At 32.6% G+C, this 16,348-nt stretch overlaps 1 protein-coding gene across 1 annotated transcript; it reads left to right on the plus strand.

Moving 5' to 3' along the window:
- The first annotated feature begins 1,267 nt into the window (after positions 1-1,267).
- LOC123716578 (synaptic vesicle glycoprotein 2A-like) lies at positions 1,268-12,511 on the plus strand. Its single transcript, XM_045672388.1, has 10 exons — positions 1,268-1,352; positions 3,394-3,621; positions 4,102-4,264; positions 4,766-4,947; positions 5,722-5,906; positions 7,013-7,182; positions 8,107-8,263; positions 10,667-10,941; positions 11,738-11,865; positions 12,026-12,511. The coding sequence occupies exons 1-10, from the start codon at positions 1,319-1,321 to the stop codon at positions 12,064-12,066; spliced, it is 1,563 nt and encodes a 520-aa protein (XP_045528344.1). The 5' UTR covers positions 1,268-1,318; the 3' UTR covers positions 12,067-12,511.
- Positions 12,512-16,348: the final 3,837 nt, after the last annotated feature.

Raw genomic sequence — 16,348 nt, forward strand, 5'->3', positions numbered from 1 at the left:
ATACATGCCCCAGAGTTGTACATAGTTCGCCAAAAATTTCTGCGGTATCAGTGCGCATGAATTATCCAAACTTGTATAAATTTCCATTAAATAGCCATCACCGTGGCTTGTTTACGTTCTTAGTTTATTGCGTCCAACCTGGAGGCTGCAATGTATAGCTGATGACGTACTTTCGTGTTTAAATGATCAGTAAATGCAGACATTTGAGGGGTCAAAAGTTTTAAAGTTAGTTAAATGCTTACAGTTCTTCAAAATATTTCCTTCGATATTTAATAAGATTCCGATTGCGGTAATCCATTTATTTTATATATATTATTGTGATACGTCTTTTATAGTATACTGTGTTTTTGTTATCATTATTTAAAACTTTTAAAAGTAAAATATTTAGAGTAAGTAAATTATATAATGAAAATCTATTAATATTTTAATAGATTTTCGAATAGCTCCCCTTAACAAACAGATTGACTTAGAGTAACTTAAGTGTTGAATTGGTGTTTAATATTGACAGAAAGATCATCAGCCATATGGACACGAGAAATGAAAACATTATTAATCCCGTAAAAGTTTAAAAGCACAGGCTTGCTAGCCGGCACATTGTGAGTTGTGTATTTTAATTGTAAAATAATGTCCAGAGACTATACAGATATAGTATGTGTAATGTATGTATGATTGCTGCACTCGATAACTAAATGTATGATGGGGCGAGATGTAACGGTCTTTCATCTGGCCTTGGATTATATATTTTCTTGATAATTTTTCTGTGTCTGTGTTTTACATCAAAGATTGAGAATTTGTCCCTTTAGTAAGTCAACTTGCACCGACAGCAACATCGATACTCTATGACATTTCAATGTAGTACTAACAATAGTTCCATAGCCATAGATCACACTAGGTTGGTTGTTTGTAGGACCTTGGGATCGCGTTGTACAAACAATCAACATAGTCAAGTCGGCGTAGGATAATTTCTTGGCCGAGAGTATGTTATTAATAAGTAATAGTTATAACTTCTGAAATACACAAATTTTTAGCAAATTTCATCAGATACGCAAACAGTTAGCGAAGGGTATTTGCTTTAATTTAAAACGTGGTTCTGATAATTTTATCTAAAGCTAATATACGAACCATTTATAGTTGAGCTGCCCGTTTTATGACTGTAGATGAATAATGAGTGGTTCGATATTTTAATAGAGATCTTCAAAATATTGTTTTGATGATAATTAATGTGCGCAGGAGTGATACCAGTAAAACTGGTAACATTCCTTCGCTGTGATGCGTAGAGTGATGACGTGTATTTAATTAATATATTTTGTAATTAAATATGGTTGAATTCGAGATCGTTGATAAGGATGAAGGTATGTCAAAAATTACGTAAGAGTTATACAAGTTTAAATTGTGTTGCGATCATAGTGAATATATTGTGGTACGATAACCATTACAAATATTGAAAATGTTTACTAAAATTGTTACTTCGGTATTTGGCAGCTAGACGTTATAATTGAAAGTAAAATTTGCTTGTTGATCAAATAACAAATAAGTATATTATTTTTATTATAAAAGATGAATAGCCTCATCCTTCATCTATTTGTATCAAATTCTAAAACAATATTTCTAAAATAGACCAAAGATTCATTCTAGAGCTATGAAACAAAATTCTGAAATATATTAAATCTATAAATATTAGGTTCTTACATATGAAATTGGCGTATTTCGTACTGGCCACTTTAATCACGATGTTCTCCTCTTTGATAAGGAATTCCAAATTCAAATTTGTACAGCTATTTACTCATGTATTTGTGCTTCGATGACCGTCATTCATTTGTTTTTTTCTTCTGTTTTTTCTGTTTGCGTCACTGATTTTACAAAATGGAAAACTTAAAGTATCGCATTATTTACGAGTACGAGTTCCGCCGTGGCTCTAGTGCTGTGGAAACGACTCGAAGGGTGAATGATGTGTATGGCGGTCATGTTGCAAAAGAAAACACAGTTCGTTTTTGGTTCCAACGTTTTCGTTCTGGAAATTTCGACCTGCAGAACAAGCCCCGTGGAAGGCCTGTGACCCAAATTGATAATGAAGTATTGAAGGCTATTGTGGAAGCGGATCCATCGCAAACCACGTACGAGTTAGCTGCAGGCTGCGGTGTTAGTGATAAAACTGTTTTAATTCACTTAAAGCAAATTGGGAAGATTAAAAAGCTTGAAACCTCACGAATTGACTGAAGCAAACCGGCAAACACGCGTCGTCTGCTGCGTTACATTACTGAACCGGCACAATAATGAAGATATTTTAAACCGAATCATTACCTGTGATGAAAAATGGATTCTTTACGATAATCGGAAGCGCTCAGCGCAAGGGTTGGATCCTGGCCAGCCAGCCAAATCCTGTCCTAAGCGAAAATTAAGCCCAAAAAAGTTACTTGTAAGCGTTTAGTGGACTAGTGCCGGTATTGTTCATTGCAGTTTTCTCAAATCTGGCCAGACTATTACGGCTGATGTCTATTGTCAGCAATTGCAAACCATGATGGAAAAGCTAGCGGCTAAACAACCTGGGCTGGTCAATCGCTCCACGCCACTGCTACTTCACGACAACGCTAGATCACACACTGAACAACAGACGGCAAATTAGAAGAGCTTCAATTGGAATGTCTAAGACATCCTCCGTACTCCCCGGACCTTGCTCCAACAGATTACCATTTTTTTCGAAATTTGGACAACTTCTTGCAAGGGAAAAAAATTAACTCTGATGGGGCAGTCCAAATCGCCTTCACAGATTTGTGGCAAAAGTGCATAGAAAACAATGGTTCATACTTTGATTAATTAAATATATTATATTTAAAAATATTCGACTTTTTGTTCATCCCATACAAAACGCCAATTTCATATGTAAGGACCTAATATAATATGACAACTAAGTGACATGTTTTTATATCTAAAAATACCTTAAATATTTCCCAGCAAAAGAAACAGTTTTCATTGGAAAATTGAATCGTATTCTTTTAATAATTATTTATGTTTCCGACTCTAAACCTTTTCTGAACTTCCATAAACATTTTAAGTTCATAATTAGCCAAATCAGTCCAGCTATTCTCGAGTTTAATCGCGTTGCGTAGAGACGTTGAATACGAAATTCCACCCGTATCATCTCGACGTTCGTCGTTCCACAACTGAGCGATCTTAAGGCAGTTTTTGCCGCGCACCACCACTTGGTGAAACCAGCTGCCCACTGAAAAATTTCCGAACCAATGTGACTTAGGGTCCTTCTAGAAAAGAGTTAGAGAATTATATCCAATTTATTGAATACTGATTTTACAAAGCCATAATTTGTGAAGTATATTTTTTTAATTTTTTGTATTTTATATTCAAACAGCTCTTTAATAGTATTCTGTTTTGTTTAAGCTGAAAATGTGGAGAAAAAACCGCCAACGGATATGGGAATGGTAAATTTAGCATTGGAGGAATGCGGTTTTGGCAAATTTCATATAAGACTTCTGTTCTCATCTTTTGTCGGGCACACTGCTGGGGTTATAGCTACAGCTACTACGCCATACATATTACCAATAGCTGAGTGTGATCTTGATATGAATTTGGTGGAAAAGGGAGTGCTTAACGCAATACCATATCTAGGTGAGTGCTTAAAGGATATTTAATATTTAAGAATACAATTAATAATTTACGAGTTTTAATATAACCTTAAAGGTTAAAATTCAATATCAGCACTGTATGCAGATGCAGTAGTATCAGTGCAATATTTTTACTTATCTACTTTTACCACATGCATATGCATTGCTATAATATTATATTAATTTTACATGTGTAATTTTTTTGATATCATTTGATAATTATAATATGTAATAGTCCAAAGTGTATTTGGGTTTCTCCTTCACAAATATAGAAGGTTTATTTCCTTTTTACAATAAATTTACACATAACGTATAAATAACCAATATTAATTCAACAAGAGCATTCGGATAAGATTAAAATATTGAACAGTATATATTTTACTTATAATACATTCCTATTTCTTCAACAATATTTTTATTTGGTGGCAGGTTGTCATCGTAATCATCAACTCCATAAAAATATTTTACATAACATATGTTTTAGGTATGATAGCGTCGTGTGTTGTAGCAGGCTTCCTTACGGACACATTTGGACGCAAGAAGTTCCTATTATTAGGCTTCGGGGGTCTATTTATATTCTCAATTACTTCCGGCCTCAGTCAGACCTATGAAACTTTGATAACGTCAAAGTTCTTTGAAGGATTTTTGCAAGTATCTCATATTTTTTATCTGGCTACAGTATTATGATATTTATGTTATTTATATAAGTATAGGGTTTACGTCAGTAACAAAATTATAGAATTCTGTATTTAACCTTAATATAGGTCTAGCCTAACGAATGTTTGCGTTTAGATAAGAAGTTTAACGTTGGCAATGAGTTGTTTTATTTGTTATTTAATTTATCAACATTTAAGTGTCTGTATTGAATTTGATTAGGTAGGTTTTTTTAAACGTATGTTAAAATCGTCGTTTGCTAAACGAAGAAATAATAGTAACGCATCCTCGCAACCCGACACACATACATATATGTATACAACATTTATAGACCTTAAGCCATCAGTACCTACCAACCTGAGACAATTATCGTTTCGCCAGTTATGTTATCCAGCGTCAACTTATATACGGGAGTGGTCAGTGTCTGAGTTTATCTAATAAATTATATATCAATACAAAGATTCTAAGACATACTTAAATAATTTTTCTTTCAGATTCGCAATGTCATTCAGTCCACTTTTAGCCCTTACATCAGAATTCTGTCACCCTGGAAACAGAGATGTAGTCATGTTGGTACAATCGTCTTTTGTCGCTTTAGGACAAGTTATTCTTGCTCTCAAATCCTGGGGCATACTTAGCTTCGATTGGACCACGACACTTTTTAATGGATATTTCGGTGAATATTTTGTATTATTTATACTTCTTGAGTCACCACTTACCTGAAAGAGAAAAGGTTACTCTATATTACTGTTATAATTAGAATTTTCATTAATGTTGTTATTTTTTAAAAGGCCGGATTATTCAAGTTTAAATTTAAATAGTAAATCATATCTTATAAGTAAAACTGTACAATTATTGGATTTGGGGACGCTTTAAGGTAAAAAATACATGTTGATACATGTTTTCCACCTCTTCCATAACAAACATATACTTTTAAGACGTTACAAATTTTATCGAAATGCAAAATAATTTTATTTAAAACGTTGATTAGAATATTGCATACAAATGATTACCACCATATGTAAACATTTCTTCACCATATCTTATCTTGCACTGTGGTGAATTTTATAATTCTTGTATTTCTAATGAATCCTTGAGATTAGCTTTTTAGTTTCTAGTTTAATTTATTAAATTTGAGATTAATGTTAGGATCTCTAATTTTTGCACCCGTCACAATTCTTTTTTTGCACCAGGGTTACCTGGAAGAGATCGCTTGTTAGCGATTAGGCTGCCCGTTATATCCTTTATGTTTATGTATGATGTTATTTTTTTTTATAAATAAATAATTATAAGTAAAATTGTCATTGAATCCAGTTTATTAAAGACACTCATGAAGGCGGTTCATAACTACTTAAACAGATATAGATATTGCCCCGATCGAGAATATAACAGGTATCCTAACCTAAAACAACGGATTCCCTAGAAGTGTAACAATAATATTGATTTTCAGCGCTTCATATATGGAATTTCTACTTGCTAATATTTTCAACTTGGGCCTTATTTGCGACAATACTATACGCATTCCTGCCAGAAAGTCCCAAATATTTTGTCACGCAACAGCGATATGAGGAAGCACGTGACGTTTTGATTCAAGTATATAAAGAAAATACAGGAAAATCGGCTGATAGTTTTAAGGTATGATAGAATTTGTTATATCCTTTTTGCTATTGAAGAGGAATAATTATGAGATTCTATCATATGATGATATATCAGTGTATGCACTAATATAGTGCTTGTTGTGTAATTATCTGGGGGCACGGCGGCCACGTCGAGCAAAAAAGCGACGCGGCAGATGTCAATATATTTATGTAAAACATTGTAATATTGATATGGTCATTATAAGATGTTGTTAGGTTAGCTAATTTTGTAATCCTTGGGTAGAATGCCTGGCGAGCCCCGAGGGCCCATCTTAAAGGCGTGTGAAGGGCTTAGGTGTTTTAGTGGGTGGAGTCATGCTACCCCTCTGAATAGCAGAGGGATTTGAGTGTAGACCCAGCCCCACAGTCCCCGCGTCAAGCTCGATATCCTTGGCGCGGGCCTGCGCAAGCGCATTTTCACCTCAACATAAAAAAAGCTAATTTTGTAATAACCTAAGATAAAGAGTCACCTAAATAGGGACTGATAAAATTGTCCGACTTGATATTACATGGACTACTCACAACTTTTTACAGTATAACGGTTTTTGATGGTATATTATTAAATAATAAGTTTCAGGAATCAAATTTTATGACACTATCTGGTCGATATATTCTTGAAGCCTTGTTGTATGTACAAATAATAAAAACGATTTTAAAACAAATGGTGACTCTCACCAGTATAATACTTGAAACAGAACTAATTTAAGTATATGACCAACCCGGCTCCAGAAGATAAACTACTAAATTCAAAGCCCCTTAAACGAAAATTAATAAATATTTTTTTATAAATTTTGACGAATATTTTAATGATCCGAATCCTTGGGATTGATTTGCTCCAGTTCAAACTTCAGTTGTAAGACTCAAAACTTAGCAACAAATTTCTTGCCAGTTCTTCTTGCCCGCTCTACGCCCTCGACTAGCGAACTGGTAGTAAATGTAAATTTACAATTAATTTAAGTTATTTTCTTACGTTCATAAGTTTACTTGTTTACTTATATGAATAAAGTTATTTTCAGTTTGAGTTTGAAATATAACAAAATAATTGCAGTAATTGAAAGTTAAATTATGAATCTGTAATACAATTTAAATGTTATTTCTTTACAGTATATCGATTTGTTCAAAGAAAAAACGAAGCGTATTTCTGAGAACTCAGACGAGACGAGTATGAAAAGCAAACTATCTGCCGGTTTTGAAAGTATTAAACCAGTTTTCCGGAAACCCTTGTTATTCTATCTTTTATTCTTTTGTTCAATAAACTTCTTTACTATGCAACAGTAAGTACGAATGCTCGAAATTCCAAAACTAAAATAAATTCAGGCAATTTTAAGCCTTAAGATCACTAAACCGATTTCAACTTTAAAGGCGCTAATTGTCTGTCTTTATTTATAACATTTCAAATGTACATGTATACTGTTTATTTGCAGTTTTTTAAGCAAAAGCTGATAGCTTCATAAATATCAGTATTATCGTATGTGAATTAATAAACCTATGAAAATACTTAATACATACAAGCATTATTCTTGCTCATATAAATTCTCATATACAATTCGACTTCCTTAAAGAAAAAAGCGTACCAATACCGACAACGCCCTTGCGAGTCCTCCTATAGACGGCGATCGTTTAACATCCGGTGAGCCTCCTGATCGTTTTCACGGTCATCATCATCATAAATTAGAAACTGCTATTTCAATTGTCCGAAAATTTTTGTTGCTATGTTTTTAAGACTTTATTGTAGTAGTTTTTGGCTATTTTGCTTCTCAGTTGGGTCACGGTGATTGTTGTCATTGTTATAATTCACGGATGATTATTTTTTTCTTTAAATAATATTTAAAAATGATGACTTCATATTGTAGTAGATGCATACATCTACTACAATATGAAGTCTCTAGGACTCTAGCCAATAAGATACCTCATAATAAATCCTCGAAATTAACAATTTAAAAGCTTAAAACGGATTATAACTAAATTGTGTACAAATTACAAAAAAAAACTTTGTACGCTAATAAAATTACATACTTTAAGGTAAATGCTCCCATCGACTTTTGACTAAAAACAGCTACATATAATTATTTCCATTATAAAAGGACAATCCTTTAGAACAATATGTTTCGAACAATGACGTACCGACTTGAAAATTCCGTTCAGTTCTAAAAAATATCATTGAAGATGATCTATAGCTCTAAATTAACTTTTTACAGATATAACGTTTTAAGATTATGGTTCCCTCAACTATCAACCATCGTAGAACATTATAGAAGAGATGGTGCAGACTTGTGTGATATGCTAGACACTTACACTGGAGATCTTAGGGAGAGAGCAGCGAACTCTACGTTGAGCGTAGCTGAATGTGTTCCTGTATGTATTTTTTTTAAATCTTTAACGTTTTTAATTGTTGAAAATTTCACAAATTATAAATAATATATTAATTTAGACAATTTGGGTAGAAGTGAAACCAATTTTTCCTACAGTTTTAGTAAAATGTTGATTACGCTTTTAAATATTTCATTATTTGATTAAAAATTATATTCTTGGATCGTATCAAAAGTCAAGATTTTTAGTTTACAAAATTCTCGATTTCAGTTATATCTATTTACCAAAATTTAGCTTCTTATTTCCATGGTATAAATCATCTTCATATGGTTTTAAAACTCATATATTACTCATATTTCTTCATTAATTTTATATCAAATAACGCTTCTTTATAAGAATTTAGATGTCAACATTATCCGCTTGGGTAATCTTGATTCCACATTATTCTCATCTCTTTTCTCAATATATTATGTTGTAATGCGAATTGTTCTTCGCCTACCTTAAACAAAAATACCTATGGGCAATAAACGGAACAATGCCTGTTCTTCCGTGGGTGTTTTGTTTCGTATCACTACTCGTACCGTAAAAGGGAAATCGTAAAGAATCCGGTATACACCGAAATTGTTTGCCTATTTTTGGCTCAAACGGCTGATCACCGAGTTAAATATTTCTTAATAGAAATAAATTTACGCAGCTGACTGAGTGGCGCAACTGTTTTGTTTTAATATAGTCAGTATAAATTGTAAACTCAGATTAAAATAACTTCTCAAGTACATTAAGTATACAAATTTTGTCAGTATGACCAACATTTTATTACCCATATTTTAAATGTGATAAATATATCAAACTAAAACATGCCAATACAACAATATAGGCAAGATTCATAGAATAAAAACACTTGAAAATTTACGTTATAACGTTTAATTTGTTAAATAATATAATTATATTGATATATATTGGCCCAAACTCTCAAAATATAGACCAATATTTATTTAATATCTGAAGTAAAACCAATTCAATTTGTTTCAATTTACCTTAAACTGCACAAGTAACTAGATAATTTGAGAATCTCATATATGATTAGTCAAATAACAACTGTTACTTTTTATCTTACATTTATCTGTTTTTTTTGGAAGCCGATTTTTATCGATATTATGGGTTTGTGTATTTAAATTACATGTGATGAATAATTAACACGCATTAATTAACCGATAACGACGTGAATAAATTATTTGAATCAAAATTACTTATAAAACAAATGGGCACAAAATTATTTCATATGACCTAGTTGAATAAAATACCTAAGTAAATAAAATAATGCAATTATATACTCTAGTGGAGATAATAACAACATATTTCGTTAAAGAAACATGGATTCAGGAATAATTGCCGTATCGCGTTGGCACAATCATCGTTATGATTGGGTATTTCAAATCTTTTTCTATGGGGCGAATTGTTTTATTATTTGGAGTTACAACTAAATAATTACTCACAAAGAGAAGATATACACGCTCATTTGTATACCTGATATGGTTTTTCAGTTGACTATACAAGATCTGTTTTCGTAATGGTCTGGTGTAACATTAAAGACAAGGTGGCCAAAAATTCGTGTATCAAACACAACTAGGGGTTAGATAGGATCATCAGCTGCAAAAAATGGTACTACGGAAGGTCCTTAAGCTCAACCCCTGAAGAGTTATATTTTATTTTACGTTTTTATAAGAATATTGAAAAGATTTTTCTTATCAAAAATAAAAAACTCTACCTTGTAATATTATTAGTACACATAACAATGTTACAATAAAATGCATTGTAACCCCAATGAATTTTTTGTTTAGTGATTAATTGAACAACAACCAACGCTTTAATTAGTTGTCTTATAAAATCTTTTATTATTAATAACGATAGACATCCTCGATAATAATCATTAATAATACAATGTACACGTGGGTGTATGGGGACACTATGACGACATAAATGCAGTCCTTACAGAAATTTTTAATCGTATACGGTCGTATAAATCTTCTAAATGAACGACGTGAATTATACATCCAGTGTTTTCAATACATCCTTATATCGTTGGAAAGTGCGAATATCACTTAAAGGGGAGGCTCACCTGATGTTAAGTGATACAGCCGCCCATGGACACCCATGCCAAAAGGCTCACGAGTGCGTTGGCGGCCTTTCGAAAACTTTCCCTGAGGTCGTTCGATCCCCGGCTGTGCACCAATAGATTTTCTTTCTATGTGCGCATTTAACATGAGTTCGAACGGTGAAGGAAAACATCGAGAGGAAACTGACTTATCTTAGACCTAAAAAGTCGACGGCGTGCGTCAGGCACAGAAGGTTGATCACTTGCTTATTGGATTTAGAAATGATCATTAAACAGAAATCTGAGGCCCAGACCTAAAACGGTTGTAGCGCCATTGATTTATTTATTATTTTCAGGTACGCAGTGGCACTGAAACCTATATAAACGCAGTTATAATAGGTATAATTTCCCTACTTCCCAACGTAATAACGAGTATTTTAGTCAAACATGTTGGAAAAAAGAATCTTCTTATAATTTGCGGTCTGATATGTGTGGGTTGTACTGTGGCGTTGCGATGGGCAATGTCAAAAACTGAGCTAGTATCTTTGTATGCTACTGTCGTGTCTAGTGCGAGAGCGATGATAAGTCTGACGCAGACAATGGTGCTGGAGTATTTTCCAACTAGTGGCAGGTGAGTTTTTTTTTATACAAAACATTCTGCTAAATTTCACCAGTACATTACAAATTCACTAAACTTTAAAGCTTTGGTATGACGCATTAGGTGCACTTTTATTTTATTATATACGATGTCTGTATGTAATATTGTTCTATATTTAACGATCAGCAGAAATTGGATGACGATGGCAAAAAATAAATTAGGGTGGGAAAAGTTGGAGGAGGCCTTCTCCCGGACAGGGGCCGCATCTTAGTAAAACTATAAATTTTTTTATTTTATTTTAATCAAATGTATGTCAAAGATGTGGAATAAATGCTTATTATTATTATTATTTGACGATCGGGAAAATGTGTTATAAACTTTAACTTTAATTTTTAGCATAAAGCCCTTTGACTCTAATTTATTAACAAAGGTTATAACCTTTAACCTATAGGTTAATGTTACTATCTTAAATATACACACACATAATATTACATATAGACATCGTGTATAATATATATATATTTACCAATTTAGTTTTCTAAGTAAATTTATACTTAGAAAAGTAAATTGGCTATACGTTTATGGCACTATATTGAATTTAATATAATATGTAGATCTTAGTTTCTAACAAAAAGTGTACAAAAAAAAATAATCTAAGCCAGTGTTTCCCTTAGTGTTAAGGCGGGCAATTAGAAAATGGGCTCGATGTTTATCACGTTTTGAAAATTTACTAACTGTGTTTCGTTATCGATTTCCTAGTAATTTCATCCTAACCATGATTGGCATTATTTTGTGTAATTTAGTTTATTTTGATAAGTCTCTATTACAGATCGCTAGCGATTGGCTTTATAATGATGTCTGGTCGTACAGGAACGTTAGTAGGCAATATCATGTTTCCGATATTACTCAGTATGGGATGTGTTGTGCCCTTCTTTACGTTAGCTGCTCTCTTAATAGGTACGTAATATTATTAAGCTGTTATGAAGTCAACACAGAGGCTTTCTGAAATTGAGTGCCAGTCGCCGCCTATCAACAAAACGAACTGTGCGTTGTCGATTTTTAATAAGATTCTGAATTTTTTGCCAATATTTTACAAAATTCTTTTTCGTTTTTTCAGGTATAACATCGTTATCTTTATTCTTGCCGAAGAAAAAGTGAATAGCCAGTAATATATTAAACAGTTTTTTTAAACTACAATCATCAGCTCCATCATCCAGCTCATATAAGTTTGTACACAGTATCGTCAAGTTTGGACAGAATATCGAAATACAGAAGACAAAGGGCAGGTTGGCGATGACACACTGAAAGCTTTTCAGCCATAAAAGTTCACCATTCATGAACAATAAAAACGTAAATGTTACTTTATATAGAATCATAAAAGTTAGTTACTGATTGCGTAATCAACGTGCCAGTCTGTCTTCTAAAGTTTATTTAAAAATGAAGTAGTTCAACAATTAAGTTAAGCGAATGTTACTCAATTATCAATTTCACCAAGGAATCAAATTCAGCATCTTTGGGCTTCTGCATCTTCTATCGCATTTACCATGGAGAGTGTTCGGCGGAGTTGTTCGAAAAGATGCAGCTGAGTTTCATCATCGGACGTCGAGGCAGAATACAAAATTCTACCCGTATCACCTCGACGTCCGCCGTTCCACCACTGAGTTTTTTAAAACAGTTGCTGCCGCGCATTACCCATATGTGGAACCAGTTGGCCCACTGAAGTATTTCCGAACCAATTAAACCTTCAGGTTCTTCAAGAAAAGAGAGTACCAATTCTTAAAACGCCGGCATCGTACTCGCGCCCTCTGGAATTGAGGGTGTCCATAGGTGGCGATAACACTTAACATCAGGTGAGCCTGCCCGTTTGCCCCCTATTATAAAAAAAAATTGCACTTAGCGTAACAAGATTGTTTCTATATTATGTAAATCTGAGGTCAAATTATTTTATTTATTTATTAGGATAAAGAGTTATTTTTTAATATTACGTTTATAAGAAAACCATGATATTAACAATATTCTTATTGTATTTCATGCTTCCAGAAGTATCTTAAATAAAATCAATTGTAACAGTCTTATAAACGTAATAAAGAGCATTATTACTCTGTACACTTGGCAAGAAGTTTTCTGTAAGTTAGTATCACAATATTAAAATGTTTATAGAGTGAACGTCAGGCAGTTGTAATGTGGCAGATTCCTACAGGATATAAATATTTTGTCCAGTAAGGTATAATACTTGAATTAACAGCATAGTTTTAGGAAAGTTTCTAAATACATTTACAACTATAAGCAGAGATTATACGTACATTTTTAAATTAGAGAATATCAAACAGAGGGTAAAATTAAGCTTCTCATAGCGCCAATTTGTTTGGTGCATCATGCAACTAAGTGAATCTATTATAGTTATAGTTTTGCTATATTATTAATATTGCGTAAGAAGTCTTGAGCGGTTTTTTCTTGAACTTTTCTTTCTATCAAACTTTCTAACACACAATCGTACGATGAAGATACCGAAAGGAAACTGTCAGTAAGGAAAAACATATTAAATAATAATTATAACTAAATAGATAGAAAATGTTGAAACCTAGATATTTAAGGTGTGTTTATGACCAGTGTAAATAAAGATTAACGACATCCTATAAAACATACGTCGACTTTTACATAAAGCCAATATTCGTAGACTTAGAACTACAAGAGAGCTTTACAAAAGTATACTACTAAAAATCACTTGGAGCGAGCTTCCTAGCAATATGACCTTCATTTAAGAGGTGGCTTGCTGGCGATATCGCGCGCGTTGTTGGCTTATTCAATCAGCTATTGTTCCATCACTTTTGTTCAGGTGCATTATTGGCTATAATACTTAGATAGTATAATTAAATTGCAGTAAGCGCTTATTTGTTAAGTATTTGTAAGTCACTGTATGTATGTAATATAAGGCAAACAAATCGTTTTGTTTATCACCTCTGAGTTATAACCGAAGGCGGTTTTTAATTCTAGACCCTAATTCTTTCTATTTAGATTGTATTTCAATCTCACCATTATGAACTACATTTGTGATCGTTTGTAATAATTCAATTAATAAAATTAATCGGAACCGAGTTTGATAATTGGAAATGGTGCATTTTTTATTCATAAACAACTTTCGTTTATAGACTTTACTAAAACCCGAAAAAAAGAGTTACGTTGAGAATCGACCCAGCTCAAGGGAGCGTATATATTATATTATATAATAAGAGGTAGTATTAAAATGCCCTTTATGTCTCTCTGAAGTAAGCAATAAAAACTACATTGACACTAATGTTTTCGGGTAAAGAAAATAGGTAAAGATTTTATGCCTGTCTTTCTAGATTTGTTATACGCATCACGTAAATATACGGAGTATTATTTAGTCACATAAAATTATTATACGTGCGACAAATATGTTAACACAATTTTCTTAGAGTTTATGGTTCAGTAATTCTATGATATAATATTCTTATACGCTAACATAGTTCTTTTATAATGTCTATGTATACTATAAAGTCTAATGATTAAAGTTTCTATACTACATACATATCTTACAGTGTTCACTAGCACTAAATACTTCTCTCTGCACTGGACCTATATTTGTTACAATGCTTATAAATCTTCACCGACATCTGGATCTTGAGAAGACGACCTTGATTTACAAGATTTGATAGAAAAACGTGGAAAAATAAAATATTTAGAGTAAAGATCGTTGAGAAATGTATTTTATGGAAATTCTTGTAAGTATTCTCTATCTTATCTTAAAACAAATATGGCCATTCTTATTTGATCTTTGTTAATTTAAAACACGCTGATAACTGAGATAAATTATTTTATTTTTAATAAGGTTATATCAAGGTTATAGCAAAACATTTACTAACACTTCGTTCCATACATAAATATAATACAAATGCCCTAATTAAATGAGAAGGAGGACAACTGGCGTCCTTATCGCTTTCGTGCATTGTCTCCCAGGCAACCACTGGAAAAAAATATATAAGGTAAGCAAGAAGTGCAAAAATACATAAGGCATAAGCTAGGTCTTCAGACAAAACAAATGAAACAAAACAAGGCAATTAAAACATATGAAAACAGTGTTAGTAAAATATTAAAAAAAGGTCACATCAAAAACAAAAAGTACACATGAATCACGATAATTAAAGATCAGTTTGACATCAGTTAGCACGAATGTTAGGCATACGATGTGGACTCGACGTGGACTAATATTTGTACAGTAGATAAGGAGACAATAATATAAATTAAGCATTTAAATATATCTTTCATTAATGTTTATATTCGTTAAAGAAGATTAATTACAATTGTCTATGACATTTAATATCTTCAAGCTCGTGTTCAGCCTTTGATACGATTCTCTGAAAAAGCTTAGCTGCAAGCTCCAGAGTAACGTATTAAAGTTATATGTGGATTTCAGTTTAAATTATATTTTGTTGTCTTTGTAAAGCTTTACTAACTGAATAAATCCAATTTTACAAATTTGCAACATCATTCAGCCCCTCCATTGGGTTAGCGGAACTGATATATGTTTATCGTCTTTTATACGGTACATTTACGTAGTATAGTTGACTTGTTTAGGTGGCCTGGTTAAAATATTCAAGTGATCTAGGTTAAAATTTTAATTATGCCATTTATTAAAATATGATTTAAATCCTCATGAAATGGATGATCGTATAGGTGTATTTCAGCAGTAGTGTTGGCCTAGTATCATCAGTGTGCGACTCCTTGAGATGGTAGTGCACCGATATACTCGTCTATGTACGCATTTAACATTCGCTCAAACGGTGAAGGAAAACATCGTGAGAAAACCGGCTTGTCTTATACCCAAAAAATTGACGGAGTGTGTCAAGTGTGTCAAGCAAATGTGGCTGATCACCTACTTTCCTGTAAGATTGATGAAGATTATGTAACAGATGCAGAAATCTGAGCCCAGACTTAAAAAGGTTGTGGCGCCACTAGAGCGCAAATATGGCCTATATTTGCGCTCTAGTGGATTGGCAGGTAGATTCAATGTAAAATTGTATAAAGGAGAGCCAATAAAGTCTGATTAATTTTATTTATTTAACAATACATGTATTAAATACATATTATAAAGAAATTTACGAAATCAAATCGCTGAACAATCTCAAATTATTTCCCAATATCCTTGTCCAAAATCAAACATTATTTTAGATTAAAAAATCAACTTCCTTTCAGTAATATGGACAAAAGGAAACTCCATACATACCCCGGAAATTGTGCACAAAGGCCAATTGTTGCGAGGTTTGGAAATCAACCCTTTGTCTAAGTAAACCCCTAATATCTATTTCTCAGCTTAATGACCCATGTATTTTTAACTTTTAACTATGATGGAACCAAATAGTTATTGCTTCATACGGCTGAATATAAGCGTTTCTTGATTTATTATTTTGACATTTTGTTT

Source organism: Pieris brassicae, chromosome 11 (assembly GCF_905147105.1).
Source record: "Pieris brassicae chromosome 11, ilPieBrab1.1, whole genome shotgun sequence".
In the NCBI taxonomy this organism is placed as follows: Eukaryota; Metazoa; Arthropoda; class Insecta; order Lepidoptera; family Pieridae; genus Pieris; species Pieris brassicae.